Here is a 25476-nt window from a genome sequence, read left to right on the forward strand (position 1 = left end):
TTCATTTAATTTTGATGATTTGAAGTGGCAACAAATGAAAATCCAAAATTCCGTGTGTCACAAAATTAGAATATTACTTAAGGCTAATACAAAAAAGGGATTTTTAGAAATGTTGGCCAACTGAAAAGTATGAAAATGAAAAATATGAGCATGTACAATACTCAATACTTGGTTGGACCTCCTTTTGCCTCAATTACTGCGTTAAGGCATGGAGTCGATGAGTTTCTGGCACTGCTCAGGTGTTATGAGAGCCCAGGTTGCTCTGATAGTGGCCTTCAACTCTTCTGCGTTTTTGGGTCTGGCATTCTGCATCTTCCTTTTCACAATACCCCACAGATTTTCTATGGGGCTAAGGTCAGGGGAGTTGGCGGGCCAATTTAGAACAGAAATACCATGGTCCGTAAACCAGGCACGGGTAGATTTTGCGCTGTGTGCAGGCGCCAAGTCCTGTTGGAACTTGAAATCTTCATCTCCATAGAGCAGGTCAGCAGCAGGAAGCATGAAGTGCTCTAAAACTTGCTGGTAGACGGCTGCGTTGACCCTGGATCTCAGGAAACAGAGTGGACCGACACCAGCAGATGACATGGCACCCCAAACCATCACTGATGGTGGAAACTTTACACTAGACTTCAGGCAACGTGGATCCTGTGCCTCTCCTGTCTTCCTCCAGACTCTGGGACCTCGATTTCCAAAGGAAATGCAAAATTTGCATGGTTGGGTGATGGTTTGGGGTGCCATGTCATCTGCTGGAGTCAGTCCACTCTGTTTCCTGAGATCCAGGGTCAACGCAGCCGTCTACCAGCAAGTTTTAGAGCACTTCATGCTTCCTGCTGCTGACCTGCTCTATGGAGATGGAGATTTCAAGTTCCAACAGGACTTGGCGCCTGCACACAGCGCAAAATCTACCCGTGCCTGGTTTACGGACCATGGTATTTCTGTTCTAAATTGGCCCGCCAACTCCCCTGACCTTAGCCCCATAGAAAATCTGTGGGGTATTGTGAAAAGGAAGATGCAGATTGCCAGACCCAAAAACGCGGAAGAGTTGAAGGCCACTATCAGAGCAACCTGGGCTCTCATAACACCTGAGCAGTGCCAGAAACTCATCGACTCCATGCCACGCCGCATTAACGCAGTAATTGAGGCAAAAGGAGCTCCAACCAAGTATTGAGTATTGTACATGCTCATATTTTTCATTTTCATACTTTTCAGTTGGCCAACATTTCTAAAAATCCCTTTTTTGTATTAGCCTTAAGTAATATTCTAATTTTGTGACACACGGAATTTTGGATTTTCATTTGTTGCCACTTCAAATCATCAAAATTAAATGAAATAAACATTTGAATGCATCAGTCTGTGTGCAATGAATAAATATAATGTACAAGTTACACCTTTTGAATGCAATTACTGAAATAAATCGAGTTTTTCAAAATATTCTAATTTACTGGCTTTTACCTGTATATACAATAGATTCAAAGTAAGCTGGGTAACAAACGTGGCAAAAAATATATGACAGTAACAATTATCACCATCCATTACATAAATCCTAGTAATATGAAATAAAGTGCTTTGATCCAATGAGTTAGCATCAACATGATCTAAATGTAAGAATGATACATTTACAAGCTTCACTCTTTGCTACTTTGGCCGCAACTTTCTGAAAAAGCTGCCACAAATTCCAGCGTTATAAGCTGCAACAATCAGGGAGTGTCTTTTAAAGGGGCCCTGTTATGCAAATCCAACTTTTCTTACCTGACGCCACCTGTTTTCATGTTCCAGAGTCCTGTGCTAAGTTTAGCCTTAGCTTCCCGCTTTTCTTTTGCTTGTTTTCTGTTTGCCTATTATTCATGTAATTAAATCATCTCTTACCTTCACGTCTTTGTCCGGAGTGTCCGTGTTGTGCACTGAAGGAACGATCCCGCATGAATATGACAGAAGGAGGACAGCATACAGTTCCTTCGCCCCGGACTTCGAGGAGCGGGACTTGGGTGCGTGGTTGGATTTGGAGGCAATGGAGGCGGAGACGCTCCGCCATTCCGCCTCGGAGCGCCAGGACCTCATGTGGGGTCCGAATGGGAAGTTGATCCCACTCAACTCCGAATGGCCCGAGGACATTGCCACACCTCCACAGTACCGGACGCGTCAGCGAAGACGGAAGCAGTCCAAAAGAGCTTCACCTCGCTGCGAGGACGCGTCACTCCCGAAAGCTCCTCCCCTGGACCGAAGCAAGTTGCAGGCAGCCCAGTATCCTTCCCCGGATGACGTCACTCCGTCCACGGCTGATGACGTCATGGACCAGAACTTTTTTTTCCTGAATTCTGTTTCCCTTTGTCAGCCACCGCCTAAAGACTTTATTCCAAAAATAAGATATTACCAGGACATTTTTTCACAATTTAGAGGGGAGGATTTTACCCCCCTCCTGACCTCCCGCCACCCACCCTTAAAGACTGTTACAGAGCGCGTCTGATATCCGCCCCTTGAGGGGGGGGCTGGGGCCGGGAGCTGTGCTGGTGGGGCTGCTCAGCTGCGCCCAGCCAGGCAGCAACCTCCATCCCGGCCGTCACCACCGGTCTTTCGGCATGCCAAGCCGCAACCTCCAGCTAGACCGCCTCCACCACGCCAAGCTCCGGTACCAGCTCCACGACACCAAGTGCCTCCAGTCGCAGCTCCACCACGCCAAGCTTTGCCGCCTGTACCTGCACCACGCCAAGCTTTGCCGCCTGTGCCTGCACCACGCCAAGCTTTGCCACCTGTGCCTGCACCACGCCAAGCTTTGCCGCCTGTGCCTGCACCACGCCAAGCTTTGCCGCCTGTGCCTGCACCACGCCAAGCTTTACGCCTGTGCCTGCACCACGCCAAGCTTTGCCGCCTGTGCCTGCACCACGCCAAGCTTTGCCGCTTGTACCTGCACCACGACAAGCTTTGCCGCCTGTACCTGCACCACGCCAAGCTTTGCCGCCTGTACCTGCACCACGCCAAGCTTCGCCGCCTGTACCTGCACTACGCCAAGACCCTCCATGCCAAGATCCAAGTCAAGACCCTCCATTCCAAGACCCAAGTCAAGACCCTCCATGCCAAGACCCAAGTCAAGACCCTCCATGCCATGACCCAAGTCAAGACCTTCCATGTCAAGACCCAAGCCAAGACCTTCCATGCCAAGACTCATCTGCTGCTGCGTCCACGCCTGCTGCTGCGTCCACACCTGCCGCGTCTGCTGCTGCATCCACGCCTGCCACGTCTGCTGCTGCGTCCACGCCTGCCACGTCTGCTGCTGAGTCCACGCCTGCCATGACGGCGCCGACGCGCCCACCTCCCCGTCGACCACGGATGTGGCCGCTCCCTGGTCGTCCGCCTCGCCAAGTGCGCCCACCTCCCAGTCGGCCACGAATGTGGCCATTCCCTGGGCGCCTGCCTCGCCTGCAGCAGCGGCGTTCCACTCGCCGCCGCCACTTGACTTTGCCTCGGTGGATTCGAGGACACTTGGCCTGGCGACCCACCGCCAAGTCCTCCCTCCGCCCTCCCGTAACTGTTGACCCTGCTTGTTTTTTTTTTTTTTTGTTGTTGTTTTTTTATGGACATCTTGTATCTGTCCTTGAGGAGGGGTTACTGTCATGATCCGTGGTCCGGATCATGTTTTTGTGTTTTCTGTAAGTTTTGGACTTTTTTTGTTATTGCTTGTGTACCTGTGAGTTTGTTTTGGTTTCCATGGTCACCCATTAGTTTCACTTGTTCCACGTTTTGACTCACACACACCTGTCACCAATCATGTCACTGTTATTTAAGCCTACCTTTCTGTTCACTCGTCCTGTCCTCGTTTGCGGTAAGCTACAATCACGTTGGTTTGTTTTCATGTTCCAGAGTCCTGTGCTAAGTTTAGCCTTAGCTTCCCGTGCGTTCGGCATGCTTTTCTTTTGCTTGTTTTCTGTTTGCCTATTATTCATGTAATTAAATCATCTCTTACCTTCACGTCTTTGTCCGGAGTGTCCGTGTTGTGCACTGAAGGAACGATCCCGCATGAATATGCGACCCCCACGTGACAGTATGTTTGTTAGCATCATAACTCAAACAGACAAAGTTTGATTACATTTTAGAAATGTTAAAAAAAAGCAATCCCCCTTAACTACTACGGTCATTCCCTTCCTGCTTACTGCAGACGACCCCCCCACAACCCCCCTTTGCCACTCCCGCACTGCTGCACAAAGGATTCTGGGAGATGTAGTTTACTTTCAGACTCAGCCAATGCTAAAAGCATCAGAAAAAAACTACACTAACCAAGTTTTCGTTTGACACCATCACATTATAGTGAAGACTTTGAAGCCAAAATACCCATTACAGCCCTTCTATATTGTGATTACACGGAACAGAGTGGAAAACACAATTTCAATGCTCTGTGTGTCTTGGACACATGGCGAATTGGAAAGACAATGTTTACTTATATAGCTCATTTATTATTTGTGTAAGACCACAGCTATCATTATAGTTTGGAGCGCCACGCACGGAGGGTCTGATGAGGTATTCATATGGATATTAAAGTCCCCCATTATAATTATATTGTCGGCGTGCGTCACTAGATAAGCAACGAACTCTGAGAATTCACTGATAAAGTCCGAATAGGGCCCAGGGGGGCGGTAGATACGGTAGATAACAGCCAGGTAGAGAGGCAGCGGTGCGACAGACCTCATAGTAAGCACCTCAAATTATTTATCTTTATTACTTAGGTTAGGGGTAAGGTTAAGGTTTTCATTGTATATTAGTGCGACCCCCCCTCTCCTTTTAAGGGGACGAGCAATATGTGCATTCGTTTAGTTAGGAGGAGATGCCTGAATCTTTAATCTAATGCAAGTGCAAACATAAATTAAACATTGTCAGTATCAAGAAGTTCAAACAAGATTTTGGTTGAATTCTACATGTATGTTAGGAGGTTTCACTGCTCTGTGTTTAGTGTAAATTACCTTTTTCTCAGTTTCTTGCTTGGCGTATTGCAGCAGCAGCGGCTCTTTGTGTTTTTCATAAAACGCTCTCTGACAGCGATCTGACAGAGCTGGCTCATTTGGTAGGAAGTTGCTGGCCCACACCTATGATATCACAAGGAGTAAAAAAAAAAAAAGATGGTGTAAGAAGTTGATAACATATGAGAGAATCCTGGTATATCATGATCATGCTTAAAACATTTTTTTTAATAACGTTGAGAGCTGATGATTTTAGCTTGTCCTGAAGAATTTGGAGGTGATCCCCCGTAAAAGAACCAAACTTCATGAATGTTTTTGTGACCAACAAGTATGTGCTCCAATCACTCTATCACAAAAAAATAAGAGTTGTAGAAATTATTGGAGACTTAAGACAGCCATGACATGATGTTCTTGACCACAAATTTATTTACAGTTTATGCTTACCTATTATCTGTGTATTTTTTTTCAGTATTATTCAAATATTATTATTATATATAATTTTTAAAATAATGATGTTACAGTCAAAACATGGGGATAAGGCACCACTTTATGGAATTTTTACAAGAAAAACAAAAATAAAATGGCATTCAATATTTCACAATAATTCTCACCAATTAGGAAATATTGGTGAACATTTAAACTATTGTGATCAACATCTTATCTTATAACTGCTACCAGTAATTTCCTTGATAAATAAAACTATAATAACGAGCCAGTCGTCTAAACGGTTCCATTGGAAGATGTCAAGGCTTGGTCTTGGGAGTTTGCTTTTCCAGGATGCAACGGAAAGTTGGCACGGGCGAGACGGGAATTAAGGTACAGGATTTATTATTATCAAAAAAAAGGAATAAATGAAAGCGCGCACAGTGGCGGAGAATAAACTATAAAACCAAAAGACTATAGCAAAAAGTACAAACAAAAAAACACGCACAATGGCGGAGAACAAACTATGAAACCAAAAAGACTATAAATATGGAACAAAAACTTACTTGGCTTGAGGAATTGACATGAAAAGAAGTATCAGGCATGAACAGAGCATAAATGTGTTGAGGTCGTCAGGACGAACAACAGAAAATGAATGAACTTAAATACTATGGACATGATTAGTGAAAGCAGGTGCGTGACTCGAAACGTGAAACAGGTGCGTGACGTGACAGGTGAAAACTAATGGTTGCTATGGTGACCAGACAAGGGAGTGAAAAGACAGAAACTAAACAAAACATGACTTAAAACAAAACATGATAATACAGCCATGACATGATGTTCTTGACCACAAATGTATTTACAGTTTATTCTTACCTATCATCTGTGTATTTTTTTCAGTATTGTTCAAATATTCTTGCGCTACAAAGTTTTTTTTAGGTGAGGAAAAAATAAAAAAATAATGATGTTACAGTCAAAGCATGGGGATAAGGCACCACTTTATGGATTTTTTACAAGAAAAACAAAAATAAAATGGCATTCAATATTTCACAATAATTCTCACCAATTAGGAAATATTGGTGAACATTTAAACTATTGTGATCAACATCTTATCTTATAACTGCTACCAGTAATTTACTTGATAAATAAAACTATAATAACGAGCCAGTCATCTAAACGGTTCCATTGGAAGATGTCAAGGCTTGGTCTTGGGAGTTTGCTTTTCCAGGATGCAACGGAAAGTTGGCACGGGCGAGACGGGAATTAAGGTACATGATTTATTATTATCAAAAAAAAGGAATAAATGAAAGCGCGCACAGTGGCGGAGAATAAACTATAAAACCAAAAGACTATAGCAAAAAGTACAAACAAAAAAACACGCACAATGGCGGAGAACAAACTATGAAACCAAAAACACTATAAATATGGAACAAAAACTTACTTGGCTTGAGGAATTGACATGAAAAGAAGTATCAGGCATGAACAGAGCATAAATGTGTTGAGGTCGTCAGGACGAACAACAGAAAATGAATGAACTTAAATACTATGGACATGATTAGTGAAAGCAGGTGCGTGACTCAAAACGTGAAACAGGTGTGTGACGTGACAGGTGAAAACTAATGGTTGCTATGGTGACCAGACAAGGGAGTGAAAAGACAGAAACTAAACAAAACATGACTTAAAACAAAACATGATAATACAGCCATGACATGATGTTCTTGACCACAAATGTATTTACAGTTTATTCTTACCTATCATCTGTGTATTTTTTTCAGTATTGTTCAAATATTCTTGCGCTACAAAGTTTTTTTTAGGTGAGAAAAAAATTAAAAATAATTACGTTACAGTCAAAGCATGGGGATAAGGCACCACTTTATGGAATTTTTACAAGAAAAACAAAAATAAAATGGCATTCAATATTTCACAATAATTCTCACCAATTAGGAAATATTGGTGAACATTTAAACTATTGTGATCAACATCTTATCTTATAACTGCTACCAGTAATTTCCTTGATAAATAAAACTATAATAACGAGCCAGTCGTCTAAACGGTTCCATTGGAAGATGTCAAGGCTTGGTCTTGGGAGTTTGCTTTTCCAGGATGCAACGGAAAGTTGGCACGGGCGAGACGGGAATTAAGGTACATGATTTATTATTATCAAAAAAAAGGAATAAATGAAAGCGCGCACAGTGGCGGAGAATAAACTATAAAACCAAAAGACTATAGCAAAAAGTACAAACAAAAAAACACGCACAATGGCGGAGAACAAACTATGAAACCAAAAAGACTATAAATATGGAACAAAAACTTACTTGGCTTGAGGAATTGACATGAAAAGAAGTATCAGGCATGAACAGAGCATAAATGTGTTGAGGTCGTCAGGACGAACAGAAAATGAATGAACTTAAATACTATGGACATGATTAGTGAAAGCAGGTGCGTGACTCAAAACGTGAAACAGGTGCGTGACGTGACAGGTGAAAACTAATGGTTGCTATGGTGACCAGACAAGGGAGTGAAAAGACAGAAACTAAACAAAACATGACTTAAAACAAAACATGATAATACAGCCATGACATGATGTTCTTGACCACAAATGTATTTACAGTTTATTCTTACCTATCATCTGTGTATTTTTTTCAGTATTGTTCAAATATTCTTGCGCTACAAAGTTTTTTTTAGGTGAGAAAATTTTTTTAAATAATGATGTTACAGTCAAAACATGGGGATAAGGCACCAATTTATGGATTTTTTACAAGAAAAACAAAAATAAAATGGCATTCAATATTTCACAATAATTCTCACCAATTAGGAAATATTGGTGAACATTTAAACTATTGTGATCAACATCTTATCTTATAACTGCTACCAGTAATTTCCTTGATAAATAAAACTATAATAACGAGCCAGTCGTCTAAACGGTTCCATTGGAAGATGTCAAGGCTTGGTCTTGGGAGTTTGCTTTTCCAGGATGCAACGGAAAGTTGGCACGGGCGAGACGGGAATCAAGGTACATGATTTATTATTATCAAAAAAAAGGAATAAATGAAAGCGCGCACAGTGGCGGAGAATAAACTATAAAACCAAAAGACTATAGCAAAAAGTACAAACAAAAAAACACGCACAATGGCGGAGAACAAACTATGAAACCAAAAAGACTATAAATATGGAACAAAAACTTACTTGGCTTGAGGAATTGACATGAAAAGAAGTATCAGGCATGAACAGAGCATAAATGTGTTGAGGTCGTCAGGACGAACAACAGAAAATGAATGAACTTAAATACTATGGACATGATTAGTGAAAGCAGGTGCGTGACTCAAAACGTGAAACAGGTGCGTGACGTGACAGGTGAAAACTAATGGTTGCTATGGTGACCAGACAAGGGAGTGAAAAGACAGAAACTAAACAAAACATGACTTAAAACAAAACATGATAATACAGCCATGACATGATGTTCTTGACCACAAATGTATTTACAGTTTATTCTTACCTATCATCTGTGTATTTTTTTCAGTATTGTTCAAATATTCTTGCGCTACAAAGTTTTTTTTAGGTGAGAAAAAAATTAAAAATAATGACGTTACAGTCAAAGCATGGGGATAAGGCACCACTTTATGGATTTTTTACAAGAAAAACAAAAATAAAATGACATTCAAAATTTCACAATAATTCTCACCAATTAGGAAATATTGGTGAACATTTAAACTATTGTGATCAACATCTTATCTTATAACTGCTACCAGTAATTTCCTTGATAAATAAAACAATAATAACGAGCCAGTCATCTAAACGGTTCCATTGGAAGATGTCAAGGCTTGGTCTTGGGAGTTTGCTTTTCCAGGATGCAACGGAAAGTTGGCACGGGCGAGACGGGAATCAAGGTACATGATTTATTATTATCAAAAAAAAGGAATAAATGAAAGCGCGCACAGTGGCGGAGAATAAACTGTAAAACCAAAAGACTATAGCAAAAAGTACAAACAAAAAAACACGCACAATGGCGGAGAACAAACTATGAAACCAAAAAGACTATAAATATGGAACAAAAACTTACTTGGCTTGAGGAATTGACATGAAAAGAAGTATCAGGCATGAACAGAGCATAAATGTGTTGAGGTCGTCAGGACGAACAACAGAAAATGAATGAACTTAAATACTATGGACATGATTAGTGAAAGCAGGTGCGTGACTCAAAACGTGAAACAGGTGCGTGACGTGACAGGTGAAAACTAATGGTTGCTATGGTGACCAGACAAGGGAGTGAAAAGACAGAAACTAAACAAAACATGACTTAAAACAAAACATGATAATACAGCCATGACATGATGTTCTTGACCACAAATGTATTTACAGTTTATTCTTACCTATCATCTGTGTATTTTTTTCAGTATTGTTCAAATATTCTTGCGCTACAAAGTTTTTTTTAGGTGAGAAAAAAAATTAAAAATAATGATGTTACAGTCAAAGCATGGGGATAAGGCACCACTTTATGGAATTTTTACAAGAAAAACAAAAATAAAATGACATTCAATATTTCACAATAATTCTCACCAATTAGGAAATATTGGTGAACATTTAAACTATTGTGATCAACATCTTATCTTATAACTGCTACCAGTAATTTCCTTGATAAATAAAACAATAATAACGAGCCAGTCATCTAAACGGTTCCATTGGAAGATGTCAAGGCTTGGTCTTGGGAGTTTGCTTTTCCAGGATGCAATGGAAAGTTGGCACGGGCGAGACGGGAATTAAGGTACATGATTTATTATTATCAAAAAAAAGGAATAAATGAAAGCGCGCACAGTGGCGGAGAATAAACTATAAAACCAAAAGACTATAGCAAAAAGTACAAACAAAAAAACACGCACAATGGCGGAGAACAAACTATGAAACCAAAAAGACTATAAATATGGAACAAAAACTTACTTGGCTTGAGGAATTGACATGAAAAGAAGTATCAGGCATGAACAGAGCATAAATGTGTTGAGGTCGTCAGGACGAACAACAGAAAATGAATGAACTTAAATACTATGGACATGATTAGTGAAAGCAGGTGCGTGACTCAAAACGTGAAACAGGTGCGTGACGTGACAGGTGAAAACTAATGGTTGCTATGGTGACCAGACAAGGGAGTGAAAAGACAGAAACTAAACAAAACATGACTTAAAACAAAACATGATAATACAGCCATGACATGATGTTCTTGACCACAAATGTATTTACAGTTTATTCTTACCTATCATCTGTGTATTTTTTTCAGTATTGTTCAAATATTCTTGCGCTACAAAGTTTTTTTTAGGTGAGAAAAAAAATTAAAAATAATGATGTTACAGTCAAAGCATGGGGATAAGGCACCACTTTATGGAATTTTTACAAGAAAAACAAAAATAAAATGACATTCAATATTTCACAATAATTCTCACCAATTAGGAAATATTGGTGAACATTTAAACTATTGTGATCAACATCTTATCTTATAACTGCTACCAGTAATTTCCTTGATAAATAAAACAATAATAACGAGCCAGTCATCTAAACGGTTCCATTGGAAGATGTCAAGGCTTGGTCTTGGGAGTTTGCTTTTCCAGGATGCAATGGAAAGTTGGCACGGGCGAGACGGGAATTAAGGTACATGATTTATTATTATCAAAAAAAAGGAATAAATGAAAGCGCGCACAGTGGCGGAGAATAAACTATAAAACCAAAAGACTATAGCAAAAAGTACAAACAAAAAAACACGCACAATGGCGGAGAACAAACTATGAAACCAAAAAGACTATAAATATGGAACAAAAACTTACTTGGCTTGAGGAATTGACATGAAAAGAAGTATCAGGCATGAACAGAGCATAAATGTGTTGAGGTCGTCAGGACGAACAACAGAAAATGAATGAACTTAAATACTATGGACATGATTAGTGAAAGCAGGTGCGTGACTCAAAACGTGAAACAGGTGCGTGACGTGACAGGTGAAAACTAATGGTTGCTATGGTGACCAGACAAGGGAGTGAAAAGACAGAAACTAAACAAAACATGACTTAAAACAAAACATGATAATACAGCCATGACATGATGTTCTTGACCACAAATGTATTTACAGTTTATTCTTACCTATCATCTGTGTATTTTTTTCAGCATTGTTCAAACATTCTTGCGCTACAAAGTTTTTTTTAGGTGAGAAAAAAATTAAAAATAATGATGTTACAGTCAAAACATGGGGATAAGGCACCACTTTATGGATTTATTACAAGAAAAACAAAAATAAAATGACATTCAATATTTCACAATAATTCTCACCAATTAGGAAATATTGGTGAACATTTAAACTATTGTGATCAACATCTTATCTTATAACTGCTACCAGTAATTTCCTTGATAAATAAAACTATAATAACGAGCCAGTCATCTAAACGGTTCCATTGGAAGAGCCATAAATCCCATCTCTACAAGCAATGGGAAGGGATCGGCTTAATAATAGCTCTTTGTTTAATGTGTGTGACATGGGAATTAAAATGAAATGAAATATCCCATGTGGAGTAATATCCAGAGGCATTTGATGCTGTTTTTGCATGCTATGCGGCACTGCCTCGGACGGAATGGCTAATTGTTTTCAGATTAAACACCCCTTCACTTATTCACCCAGAATGGAGTGTGCATATTTAAAGGCTACACACACATTGTGATTATGTTATAATTATTTCATTGGTCTGTCATTTCGATCGTACACATGCATATATTTGTAGATACTAAATAATGCTGCCTGCCTGTGGGTGTGTGTGAGACAGTGTGTGTGTATGTGGGTGTGTGTGAGACAGTGTGTGTGGGTCCTATCATATCCGGGCGCTTTCCAACATCTGTAGCTGCGGGTGTGTTTGTGCAGCTGTGCTTCTGTGGACACTAGATGTATTTCCTATCTAGTAGCAGACTGTTGACTCAAGGAGAAATGGAGAAATGATATACAAGAGACAAACAAAGATGAGCATCTATTCCCACGAGACAAGCTGTGTATTAAAAGTTAACATTGCTCTATCTTCAGCTTGCTCGTTCTTTAGGAGGTACCGTATTTTCCGCACTATAAGGCGCACCTAAAAACCACAAATTTTCTCAAAAGCTGACAGTGCGCCTTATAACCCGGTGCGCTTTATATATGGATTAATATTACGATTCATTTTCATAAAGTTTCGATCTCGCAACTACGGTAAACAGCCGCCATCTTTTTTCCCGGTAGAACAGGAAGCGCTTCTTCTTCTACGCAAGCAACCGCCAAGGTAAGCACCCGCCCCCATAGAACAGGAAGCGCTTCTTCTTCTACTGTAAGCAACCACCCGCCCGCGTAGAAGAAGAAAAAGCGCGCGGATATTACCGTACGTTTCATTTCCTTTGTGTGTTTACATCTGTAAAGACCACAAAATGGCTCCTACTAAGCGACCGGGATCCGGTTCATGAAAAGACGCAATCTCTCCATCCGCACACGGATTACTATTTCACAGCAACTGATATTCCTGTGAACCGCACTGTGGATACAACGGGAGCACGTACGGTGAATATTCGCACCACAGGGAATGAGAAGTCATCCTTCACTGTGGTTCTAGCTTGCCATGCTAATGGCCAGAAACTTCCACCCATGGTGATATTCAAAAGGAAGACCTTGCCAAAAGAGACCTTTCCAGCCGGCGTCATCATAAAAGCTAACTCGAAGGGATGGATGAAGAAAAGATGAGCGAGTGGTTAAGGTAAGTTTAAGTTTACGCGAAGAGGCCGGGTGGCTTTTTTTACGCAGCTCCGTCCATGTTGATATACGACTCCATGCGCGCCCACATCACGCTGGTTTTAATATATTACTAAAGTTTGACTGACCTATTTGACTGTTTTTCTGACATTCCTTTAGCGCAGTTAGATGCGGCTTACAACACGGGGCGGCTTATAGGTGGACAAAGTTTTGAAATATGCCGTTATTTGAAGGCGCGGCTTATAACCCAGGGCGCCTTATGGTGCGGAAAATACGGTAAGTACCTATCTGTCTCAAATCCCGCAATAGTTTGTTCTTGAAAAAAGGTATTATATCTTAGTGTTTAATATGATCTGACATAGGCCTTAAAATCATAGAAAGTAGAGAAATAAATAAGTATATTATGTTAGAAATACCTTCAGTTCATTACTATTAACTACAAAAACAAAAGGTTAAATATATAATTACATAATAACAAGTATGCATTGTTACAAACTAATGTAAAGTTATTAATGCAACTGCAAATGTACACAAATATTAACAAAGTGAAAAAGTGTGATGATTTTCTTTCAATTGATTATTTTCGTGTTGCCTGAATGAATATGATTTTTCCCAAACAGATTGTCAACACTAAATTGGCCCTATTGTGTGAATGTGAGTGTGAATGCCATGAGGTGGAGACACTTGTCCAGGGTGTACACCGCCTTCCCTCTGAACAGAGCTGAGATAGGCTCCAGCACCCACGCGACCCCGAAAGGGACAAGCGGTAGAAAATGGATGGATGGACGTAGACACTAGACAAACCATTTCAGCCTAAAGGAACCAAATATCCTACTTTTTAAACATGGATAATTAGGGCCCGCATGGCCCATTGTATAAGGACTCCCAAAGGGAGTCCTTATGCAATGGGACATAAGGACCTATTGAATTTGTAAGGTTTTATTCTTTATTCTTTATTCTTCCGCCGCCACTTTAAACTGTAATTTGACCCACTTAACATGCTTCAAAACTCACCATATTTGACCCACACATCAGGACCTGCGAAAATGGCCTTTTTAAAAAAAAAACGAACCACAAAACTCAAAATTGCGCTCTAGCGCCTCCTAGGAAAAAAAAAAACTAGACTGCCTGTAACTCCCACTAGGAAGGTCGGAGAGACATGAAACAAAAACCTCTATGTAGGTCTGACTTAGACCTACAATTCATAATAGTACATTGAGTACCTTGAAGGTAGAAACGCTATACAAGTACAACCCATTGTCGGGCTAAAATCAACAGGAAGCTGGCAATTCCCCCTTCAAGACAAAAAAGTACTAAAAACAGTAACTTTTGCCTCTTTGAGCTGTAATTTGACCCCCTTAACACGCTTCAAAACTCACCAAACTGAACGCACACATCAGGACTGGCAAAAATTGCGATCTAATAAAGAAACCGAACCCCAAATCTAAAAATTGTGCTCTACCGCAATTTTTTAATAAAACGCAGAAAAAACTGCTCCTCGGAAGAAAAAAATGACAAAACTGCCTGTAACTATCACTGGAAAAGTCGGAGAGACATGAAACAAAAACCTCTATGTAGGTCTCACTTAGACCTACATTTCATAAATTGACAACCCCCAGCAAAAATCAACAGGAAGTTTGCTATTCCCCCTTCAAAACAAATTTTTTGTAAAAAACGGTCACCTTTCTTCAAAAACGAACTCCTCTGAGCGCGTTTGTCGTTTCGCCTTCAAACTAACACAGGAGAGAGATTGAACCCTTGTGATTACAATGACAGAAGAGCTTTTTTTCTAACTGCTCCGGTTTTGATTTTATGACCCTTCAAAGACCCGCTGCGCTGATGCTGCTGCGCTGCTGTTTTTTTAAGATGGCTGCTTAAAAGCAGGAAGCACCAACGTGCCCACACAATGCAGACAAGGTAGGTACACTAGACAAAAGTCTTGGGACACTTCAGACTAAAAGTAGACAAAAGTATTGGGACACTTATGACTATCACTGGACAAAAGTATTGGGACAGTTAGGACTAGCACCTGCCAAAAACGCGGGCCCGACCAATGCTGCTTGCAGCTTTAATTTGTGCTTGTAATGGTCTATAAATCTTTATCACTTAGCAAGTCCCATGAAGTGTAATTTCTCATGTATGTACATAAATAGTTCTGAGGTACAACAGAGAGGAAAACCTATGATGTGACAAAGACTGAAGTCTCATACTGCCCTCTGTTGACAAGATCCAGATATTGACCTGAGAAAAGGACGGCTGCTGATTTTGTGTCAACTGTCATATTTCAAATGTACAAACAGTTGTTAAACTGTACTTTTTATTTCAGAGAGGTACCTAGGTGTCACCAAATTGAAGTTGCAATCATACATTTTAAATGAATTACCTTTGGCTTCATTATCAGCATTGTTGTCAAGCCCAACTAACACCATGTTTGCCGTGTTTGAGCTCTTTTCCAATGTAAACACAGCCATTTACACACAATACAGAGCCAAATGTGTGTCTTTGTCTACCTGACAATGAGGGTGTGGATTGGAACAACCCATCATGGCTCCTTTATTTTCAAATATCTAAAGGACAAACAAAAAACATGAGGAAAGTTAGATTTGTGTTTTTACAAATTGATATTTCCTTCTGAGAATCTGCAGTAGACATTTGTTTGTAGTCTATTTCTTCTGTCAGTTACATAACTTAGGGGGGAAGCTTTGTTCAACTTAACACAAATGGTTCTCGGAAGGATATTATGATCTGACACTAAAATTGTAGTGTATGTTGGGATGGGTACCAAATTCCGTACTTTTATCGGGTACCGAGTCATGCAAAATCAAACTTTTTTGCAGGTGACGTCACATCGGTTGCAGTCAAGCACTCGAGTGGACTCAGGCCAACAAAGGAAGAAGGCGCTGAAAAGTTCAGTAAGGCTTCACTTTTCGGTGCTATTTACATGAGATTGGCCATAGTCATGTCATACCTGCCAACTTTTGAAATCAGAAAAACCTAGTAGCCAGGGTCCAGGGGACAAAGTCCTGGTGGGGGGTTCAGGCCCCCCAACGCAAAATGATTGATTGCATTCAGACAGGTTAAAATGTTGCTAAAACCATCACTTTTCTATCAGTCACAGTGACTTTTCAAAACAAAAATATTACAGCAAAAATCATATGGGTTGATTGACATGTTTATTCTGTAAGCTAACTTCAATAGTTTGAAATTATTTTGACAGTTAATGCCAGTTATCCTGTCAACCTTTCACAAGACTTCAATTTGTTCATTGAAAGTATAAACACTTTTTACAGTAAACAAATGGTAAAACAGTACTAAACAATTCCATTAAAAAAAAAAATTGGTGTCATTATTAACTTTCTGTCCAAGCTTGTATAATCTACTGCCTTGTTCAATTGTATAAAATATTCTGTGCCTAAAATTCACATTTCTATCACAATTATCATACTGTAAACATGGTAAGCTAACTTCATTAAAATTAATAGTCCTGTCAATAGCATGGAATTACAATTCAAATGTAGTTTTTTTGTAAGCCTTTCAAAAGAATTCAAAATATGAAAAATTCATGAAAATTAATTGAAGCCATCAGACACTTGAAAAGTGGCACATCACATCTCTAATGTAATCATTTGAACTTTTCAACAGAAATAGCACTGCAAAAATATTAAGGACATACTTCTGTATTTTGGTAGTTATGCTGTCAACATTTAACAAGATTTCTTCAACTTGGACTTGAAAGCATAAATAGTATAAACACTTTTAACAGTATAACAGTACTAAACAATTCCAATAGATAACATTGGTGTCATTACCTTTTTGTGGCTAAAATCCAAATTTAGCAACGGAATTAGACTTGTGTTTTTTTGTTCCAACGTGGTCTTTTACATCGCTAATTCCTCCGTGTCCGATCGAAAAATCTTGTCTGCACAAGGTGCAATTCGCGTAGTTTTCACCCTTTTTGGAACGGATAATTATTCCCGGATAGGCTTTTGAATATTCTTCACGGAATGACTGCAGTTTTCTTTTCGGTTTAAGACTCGTTTGCGATTTTTCTCCGGCTGATTCCATGATCGTTCGCTCGTTTGGAAACAATGGCAACTGGTGCCTCGTGCTTGGCAGCGGTGCTATAAATAGCCTCGCGCATGGCATTCGGAATGGCTCGATAGGAAGTTACGGGAAGCAGTGTCGATTGTCATTGTTGTTACGCGATTTCGTGAATAAAACTTTAAAAAAAAAAAAAAAATTTAATTAATGAAAAACCGTATTTTTTATCACTGCAACCGTAACCCGGAATAGGTTGATGAAAACCGTACTAATTACGGGAAAACCGGAGTAGTTGGCAGGTATGCATGCTGCATTACCGATTTTACATTGCGAATTTGACACCTCCCAATTTGGTAATGACGAGTACGTGAAGGTTGCATGTTACAATCAAACAGTAGAAGTCGTCTACACACAACAGTCCTTTAAGAATTGCAACTGCATGCAAGGTCTACTATACAATGCAGTACAGTACAGTACTAAATAGTGTAACAAAACAAGATAACTTGACAGCACAGCACAGTGTTGAATGAAAAAAAATGAATAAAAAAACAACAACATTTATAAGCACATTTGAACGCACTAAAGTACCCCAAAAAAATTTGTGCTGTATCAATTCAAATGTGAAAGGTAGCCATCTAATGTGTTAATAGTTTTACGTTCATTCAATGAAGAAAAACAATACTACAGCCATTGCATCATCATCAATAAATCATTTATTTAAGTGAAGTTGTTACCATAAAAACAATATTGTACATTCATGTGTTGTTATTACAATAAGTGGAGACTTAAGTGTATCCTTTACCTGAACCCAGGGGTAGGTGGCACCTAGTTCTTCCACAAGCTCTGCCCACTTGTCAATCACCTTGACAACCTCTTCTTTCTTCATGAGAGGGAGTGTGACATCAGACCAGGGATGGAAACATATGACCTTACTAAAAATGACAGGAAATGTGAAGAGATACAACATGTCAGATAGGATTAGGGCTGCAGCTAACGATTATTTTTCTATCGATTAATCTATAGATTATTTTTTTCGATTAATCGGTTAATCTATAGATTATTTTTTCGATTAATCTATAGATTATTTTTCCTTTTACCGATTTTTTTTTATATTTAAAATGAAGAGGAAAAAATAAATGTAGGCCAGTTTTTTCAAAAGGCATGGCTTTTATTTACAAAAAAAAAAGTATGGCCACTCAGTCAACATTGACAACAACATGACAAAATATTCTGTAACAATGTAAACATTTAAAACTTTTAACATTTAACAAAATTAAAAGTAGCTTATTTGCTTTTTAATGTGCAAATATAAAAGTAAACATCCAGTGCAAATCTTAATATTCTGGAATAGTATAAGCATTTCAAAAGTAAAAGTATTGCTTATTTTGCTTTAAAATGTGCAAAAATAAAGATAAACATCCAATACAAAAAAGTGCAAAACGCAAATATTCTGTAACAAGTGTAAACATTTCAACAAAAGTAAAAGTATTGCTTATTTGCTAAAATGTGCAAAAATAAAGCTAAACATCCAATACAAAAAAGTGTACAGTGTAAACATTTCAACAAAAGTAAAAGTATTGCTTATTTTGCTTAATAACACAACAATGATAGCATGATTAAAGTGAAAGTTAATTGTTGGTTTGTACATAGTATATGTAACTGTTAATGTTGTAAAAGGTATTTGCACAACTAATTAACGTTAGCGTTTGTGACACGTCTTGTGCCGTGGGGTTCTTTCAGGACCGACAGACTGAACGCCAGACGGCTTTGCCAGGTTTACAATCTTTTCATTTTACACAAAGTCTTTTCTCTTCCAACTGCGCGGATCGCGCACCTGGGCACGATTGCGGCGTCGCTCCCGGCGCGCCCCGCCTCGCCGCTCGCTCGCCGCCGCCGCCTCTCCACAGCGTTAAAGGGGAGCGCGTCTTTGTAAACACTGAACAGGCACGCCAAACGCGCCTCTCAGAGCGAAACGGTGCTTTAGTTTATGAATATACAACGCAGATACAAATGACACATTCATGTTTTTGTGTAATAATGACAACGTATACGCACGCGGACGATTGACTTGTTGATGGTGATGGCAAGAACGCTGTCGGGGGTTTTCTTTTCAAATGTTCGTTCATAGCCGTTGTGCTGCTATGATAGGCCATTTCCGCTCGACACAGTGTGCATGCAACAACATTATTAGGCCGTTTATTGAAATACTCCCACACTTTTGACGACTTTTGGCGTGCTTTTTTCCCCTCGCTCGCATCGTCTGCTTTGCGCTCCGCCATGACAGTAAAGTAGAGTGACGTAAATATGCGACGCGCCGACGCACAAAAACGGCGTCGACGTATTTACGTAACCGATGACGTCGACTACGTCGACGCGTCGTTTCAGCCTTAGATAGGATAAAAAGGCACAGACTATAGACAGTAATTACACATTGTTGTTGCTGCCGGTGTGATGAATACATCATAAGTGTGGAGCTGGCTCCTCTCTGAGCTGCTACCTTATCGCGGTAGAGGACTTTATGTTGCCTGAAGCTTATGTTGCCCTCTGGTAGGGTCTCCCATGACAAAGGGGTCCTAGGTAAGAGACCAGACAAGGAGCAGCTCAGAGACTTCTATGAGAAGACAAGAACAGGAACGCAGTTTTTCCCTCGCCCAAGCCTGGAGGTGGGCCTCCAAAGCGAGCGTCTGGTGGCCGGACCTGCCTCATGGGGCAACGGCCCGGAATGGCAACGTGGGTCCCCCCTTAAATGGGCTCACCCACCTTAGGAGGGGCAATAGAAGTGGGGTGTTTTGGGAGCTGGGCGGCAGTCGAAGGCAGGGCCCTTGGCAATATGATCCTTGGCTACAGAAACTAGCTCTTGGGACGTGGAATGTCACCTCGCTGGGGGCGTTGGAGCCTGAATTGGTGCCTGAGGAACCAGTCTTCTCAAGAGGTGAATATATATATAATATACTACTAAAAGTGTAAACTACAAGAAAATTGCCAATGAGCTGATTGTTCAAATGAACTCCAGATATACTGTAAATGCTTCGATTAATGCATCTTATCACTTCACTTCGGATTCTCCTAAATGGATTATAAAAGCAAATAACCGCGGAGCAGAAGGTAAAAAACATCGGCATGAACAGCAGCGGGTGTTGGCAACTTCCTGATGTACATTTAACTGACTCCTCAAAATGGCAGTAGCTGCATTTGAAGTATCATATTACCCACATACACAGGTACATACACGCCCACATACATAGACAAATACAGTACATACATACACACTCACGGTACCGGTACATACATCCACACACACATTCACTGTACAAACATACATATACACATACTGTACATATACATTCACTGTACAAACATACACATACATGTACATATACATTCACTGTACAAACATACATATACACATACATGTATAATATACATTCACTGTGCAAACATACATATACACATACATGTATAATATACATTCACTGTACAAACATACATATACACATACTGCAGTGACGTGCAGTCACTAGAGGCAGGTGAGGCGGGGCCTCACCTGCCATCATGGAAAGAAAAAAAATGTAAAAAGAAAAAAAACAAATTAAATTGTTATATGTATCCAGTGATTATACTATAAAGTTATTTTCCATTTAACTTCACCAGTTTTAGATCATTTTTATTCAAAATCGCTGAATTTTCACATTTGCCGTTCAAATACTGAGAAGAGACGGTGCGGTGAACAGCAGCCAGTTGAGGCACGTCACTCAGTGCCTCAACATGGATTGCGCAATGACTCGGCTAACTGCTGGCCTGCTGTGCAGTGAGACTGTATTGCTATATGAACTATATTATACATTTCCATAGTTTAGTTAGCTGAGGTATATAATGTACAGTGTATTTTGTCAACAACTGTATGTGTGTAAAGTATTTCTTGTGCTGAGCGATCATAAAACGGCTGCAAAAGACGCACTGGCTGAGGCTCGCCTCCTGCACCCCCGCCGTAGAATTGTTATATCAACTAAAGCCCACACTTAAACTTTCCACGTGCAAGATTGAATCTATTTAAAAAATTATTTCATAAGAAGCCAAAAAGTGCAAAAACAATAATGTTGGTGTTGGAGGAGTTGTGAATGACTGCAGGGACACAACATTAGATACACCTGCAGACTGCAGGTGTACCTAATTCACAACTCCTCCAACATGAACATTATTGTTTTTGCACTTTTTGGCTTCTTATTAAATAACTTTTGTAACCTATTTTCATGGGCTTTCCTCTTTGTGATGTTAAGTTCCTGTTATGCGCTGTTATACGGTATATGCCTTGAGCTCTTATTTTGAAGGCGCTAAGAGCGGAAGTGATGTCACGTTGCGGAGGTTTTTGAAAGAAGGTAAATAAAGTGGTCCTCGTGTAAACTGGAGCCTCCGTGTTTGTTATTTTGTAGTTTCATACAGTATAGGCCACATTTATAAACCCTCGGTTACACTTTTTTAAATAGATTCAATCTTGCACGTGGAAAGTTTAAGTGAGGGCTTTAGTTGCGGCGCATGGACTTAATTTCTAAGTAAAGGTAAGACCATAATAACGTTTTTTTTTTATTAAATGTGCTTTTTTGTGTGCTACAGTTTGTATGTGTAAAGTTAAAGTTAAGTTAAAGTAGCAATGATTGTCACACACACACTAGGTGTAATGAAATGTGTCCTCTGCATTTGACCCATCCCCTTGATCACCCCCTGGGAGGTGAGGGGAGCAGTGGGCAGCAGCGGCGCCGCGCCCGGGAATCATTTTTGGTGATTTAACCCCCAATTCCAACCCTTGATGCTGAGTGCCAAGCAGGGAAGAATGCTGGTATGAGCTTTTAAACATAAGCCGTTAACTGCTGCCAATCAAATGGTGAATAAGATACTCTTTAGGGTTCATATGTTTGTAAATCTGACTGTGATGAAGTCAGTGCCTCACCAGCCATCAACCTCACCGCACGTCACTGACATACTGTACATATACTGTACATTCACTGTACAAACATACATATACACATACTGTAGGCCTTCATATACATTCACTGTACTGTCCTTAACTTAGATTAACTCTTTCCATTTGCATCCAACATTAATGTTGGAGCTGTCCTTAACTTAGATGAACTATTTCAATTAGCTTCGTGGCATTACAGCCACAAGTCAACTACATCTGAGTACCAGTGCAGCCCTCGGAACAGAGCTGAGAAACAGGTATTGTTTAGCGTGCCTCTAGGGGGCGCTGTGCCCTGTATTACGAGAGCCTGCCTTAGAGAACGTCACCCTGGAGCCACCACTACACAAAGTACTGCAGTCTGAAGCATAAACTTGCTGTCTTATTATCCATCCATTTTGGTTGTCTTTGATTACTGTGGTTAATGTGGATTAAATGCATCAATTAAAAAGTCCCCCTATAAAGTGAGCCTAATTACGGTCCCTTGCATTGTCTCCAGATTGAAGGTATTAATTAGTCATTATAAATGGTAATTCTCTAATGCTGATTTCTTTTTTTGCTCTCGGTGACATTTATCCAAAAAAATAATCACTTCGCATTCGGAGGCGGTTTCACTAATTGGATGTCTGAATGTTGCTGCACTTTTTGTTGTGAGTTCCTTCTTTCCTCGACGCCGTTAGCCGACTACAAAAACACAAGGTGATTGCACACATGCACACACGCGACATTGCATGGCGAAAATAAATAAAGAACCACTTTACGGCGTGGAAAACTTAACATCAATACAAAAATCACTGCAACGTTCCAGAGTCCCTGCCTCATTATCTGCTGTGCTTGTGCATACCTGCCAACTTTTGAAATCAGAAAAACCTAGTAGCCAGGGTCCATGGGCCGCAGGCCCCGGTAGGTCAGGCCCCCCGACGCAAAATGATTGATTGCATTCAGACAGGTTAAAATGTTGCTAAAACCATCACTTTTCTATCAGTCACAGTGACTTTTCAAAACAAAAATATTACAGCAAAAATCATATGGGTTGATTGACATGTTTATTCTGTAAGCTAACTTCAATAGTTTGAAATTATTTTGACAGTTAATGCCAGTTATCCTGTCAACCTTTCACAAGACTTCAATTTGTTCATTGAAAGTATAAACAGTATAAACACTTTTTACAGTAAACAAATGGTAAAACAGTACTAAACAATTCCATTAAAAAAAAATTGGTGTCATTATTAACTTTCTGTCCAAGCTTGTATAATCTACTGCCTTGTTCAATTGTAAAAAATATTCTGTGCCTAAAATTCACATTTCTATCACAATTATCATACTGTAAACATGGTAAGCTAACTTCATTAAAATTAATAGTCCTGTCAATAGCATGGAATTACAATTCAAATGTAGTTTTTTTGTAAGCCTTTCAAAAGAATTCAAAATATGAAAAATTAATGAAAATTAATTTAAGCCATCAGACACTTGAAAAGTGGCACATCACATCTCTAATGTCATCATTTTAACTTTTCAACAGAAATAGCACTGCAAAAATATTAAGGACATACTTCTGTAGTTTTTTGCCCACGTGCAAGTATTTGTTTCATTTGTCAAGTTTGTACTTCCGCCTTGTGCGCACCTTTAGTTTGTTCCTTTTAAAAAAAAAATTAAATTTTGTAAACAATTCCATTAAAAAAAAAATTGGTGTCATTATTAACTTCCTGTCCAAGCTTGTATAATCTACTGCCTTGTTCAATTGTAAAAAATATTCTGTGCCTAAAATTCCCATTTCTATCACAATTATCATACTGTAAACATGGTAAGCTAACTTCATTAAAATTAATAGTCCTGTCAATAGCATGGAATTACAATTCAAATGTAGTTTTTTTGTAAGCCTTTCAAAAGAATTCAAAATATGAAAAATTCATGAAAATTAATTGAAGCCATCAGACACTTGAAAAGTGGCACATCACATCTCTAATGTAATCATTTGAACTTTTCAACAGAAATAGCACTGCAAAAATATTAAGGACATACTTCTGTATTTTGGTAGTTATGCTGTCAACATTTAACAAGATTTCTTCAACTTGGACTTGAAAGCATAAATAGTATAAACACTTTTAACAGTATAACAGTACTAAACAATTCCAATAGATAACATTGGTGTCATTACCTTTTTGTTTGCTCAATTATTGCCTCCGTAAATAAAACTTCGGCATTTATCACATCCAAAGAATCTGTTTGGGCGACGAAAAACGTTGAAAGTTTTCCACTTGTATCGCTAGCAACGGCATTAGACTTGTGTTTTTTTGTCCCGACGTGGTCTTTTACATCGCTAATTCCTCCGTGTCCGATCGAAAAATCTTGTCTGCACAAGGTGCAATTCGTTCTTTTCGGTTTAAGACTCGTATGCGATTTTTCTCCGGCTGATTCCATGATCGTTCGCTCGTTTGGAAACAATGGCAACTGGTGCCTCGTGCTTGGCAGCGGTGCTATAAATAGCCTCGCGCATGGCATTCGGAATGGCTCGATAGGAAGTTACGGGAAGCAGTGTCGATTGTGATTGTTGTTACGCGATTTCGTGAATAAAACTTAAAAAAAAAATTTTTTTTTTAATTAATGAAAAACCGTATTTTTTATCACTGCAACCGTAACCCGGAATAGGTTGATGAAAACCGTACTAATTACGGGAAAACCGGAATAGTTGGCAGGTATGCTTGTGTGTAATATGAACAGTTCATTGGAGGTTTTAAGATGCACTAGCTGGGATTTTAATCTGTGACTGAGTCTCTACCTAACTATGCTGCCAGATGCAATCATTACAATTGTTACTAGAACTGCATAGATAGTCAGAAACATGTTTAAATGTGTGTTTGCTACCAGTGCACCATTGAGGTTTGAGGGTAAGGCAACTTTGTGTGTAAGTCAGCAAGCTGTGGCTGTGGACTTCATTTATTGAGGCTTGTGTGCAACAGGAAGGGAGTGGCTATCCTGTTAAGCATGTTTAAAATGTAAAACGTGAACCTCTGCAGTCATTCCTTGCACACAATGTTTGCTGAAAGCCTCAATAAAATATGCCAGTGGTTTGTTTCATAAGCATGATCAGTGTAAATATTGCTGTTTTTTTTAAAGTTATTCTTAGAGGTGATGTAACACTGCAGGAGGACCAGAGGAAAAACAAACTAATGTGTGAGGGGTGTGACTGGGTGATAGTTCAAATAGTTGAAGAGAGCTACTAGATTAGGTGGAGAGCAGTGCATTGATATCAAATCTGTATGATTTCAGCAAAATCTATTGCCAATTAAAGCTGCAAGCAGCATTGGTCGGGCCCGCATATTTGGCAGGTGCTAGTCCTAAGTGTCCCAATACTTTTGTCCAGTTTTATTCCT

General features: G+C 39.5%; 1 protein-coding gene across 5 annotated transcripts in view; it reads right to left on the bottom strand.

The window, feature by feature from the left end:
• The window catches only part of galt (galactose-1-phosphate uridylyltransferase), a 104869-nt gene that overhangs the window by 51574 nt on the left and 27819 nt on the right, over positions 1-25476 (bottom strand). For all 5 annotated transcript variants that reach the window (XR_012051024.1, XR_012051023.1, XR_012051025.1 and 2 more), the window contains 3 exons: positions 17951-18080; positions 15618-15674; positions 4950-5072 (listed from right to left, as the gene is read on the bottom strand). Coding sequence is in view for 2 of the 5 variants with exons in the window: in XM_072915371.1 (XP_072771472.1) it covers positions 4950-5072; positions 15618-15674; positions 17951-18080 (310 nt within the window). In the remaining 3 variants the exon portion in view is untranslated. The remainder of the gene's footprint in view (positions 1-4949; positions 5073-15617; positions 15675-17950; positions 18081-25476) is intronic.

Source organism: Nerophis lumbriciformis, linkage group LG20, assembly GCF_033978685.3.
Source record: "Nerophis lumbriciformis linkage group LG20, RoL_Nlum_v2.1, whole genome shotgun sequence".
In the NCBI taxonomy this organism is placed as follows: domain Eukaryota; kingdom Metazoa; phylum Chordata; class Actinopteri; order Syngnathiformes; family Syngnathidae; genus Nerophis; species Nerophis lumbriciformis.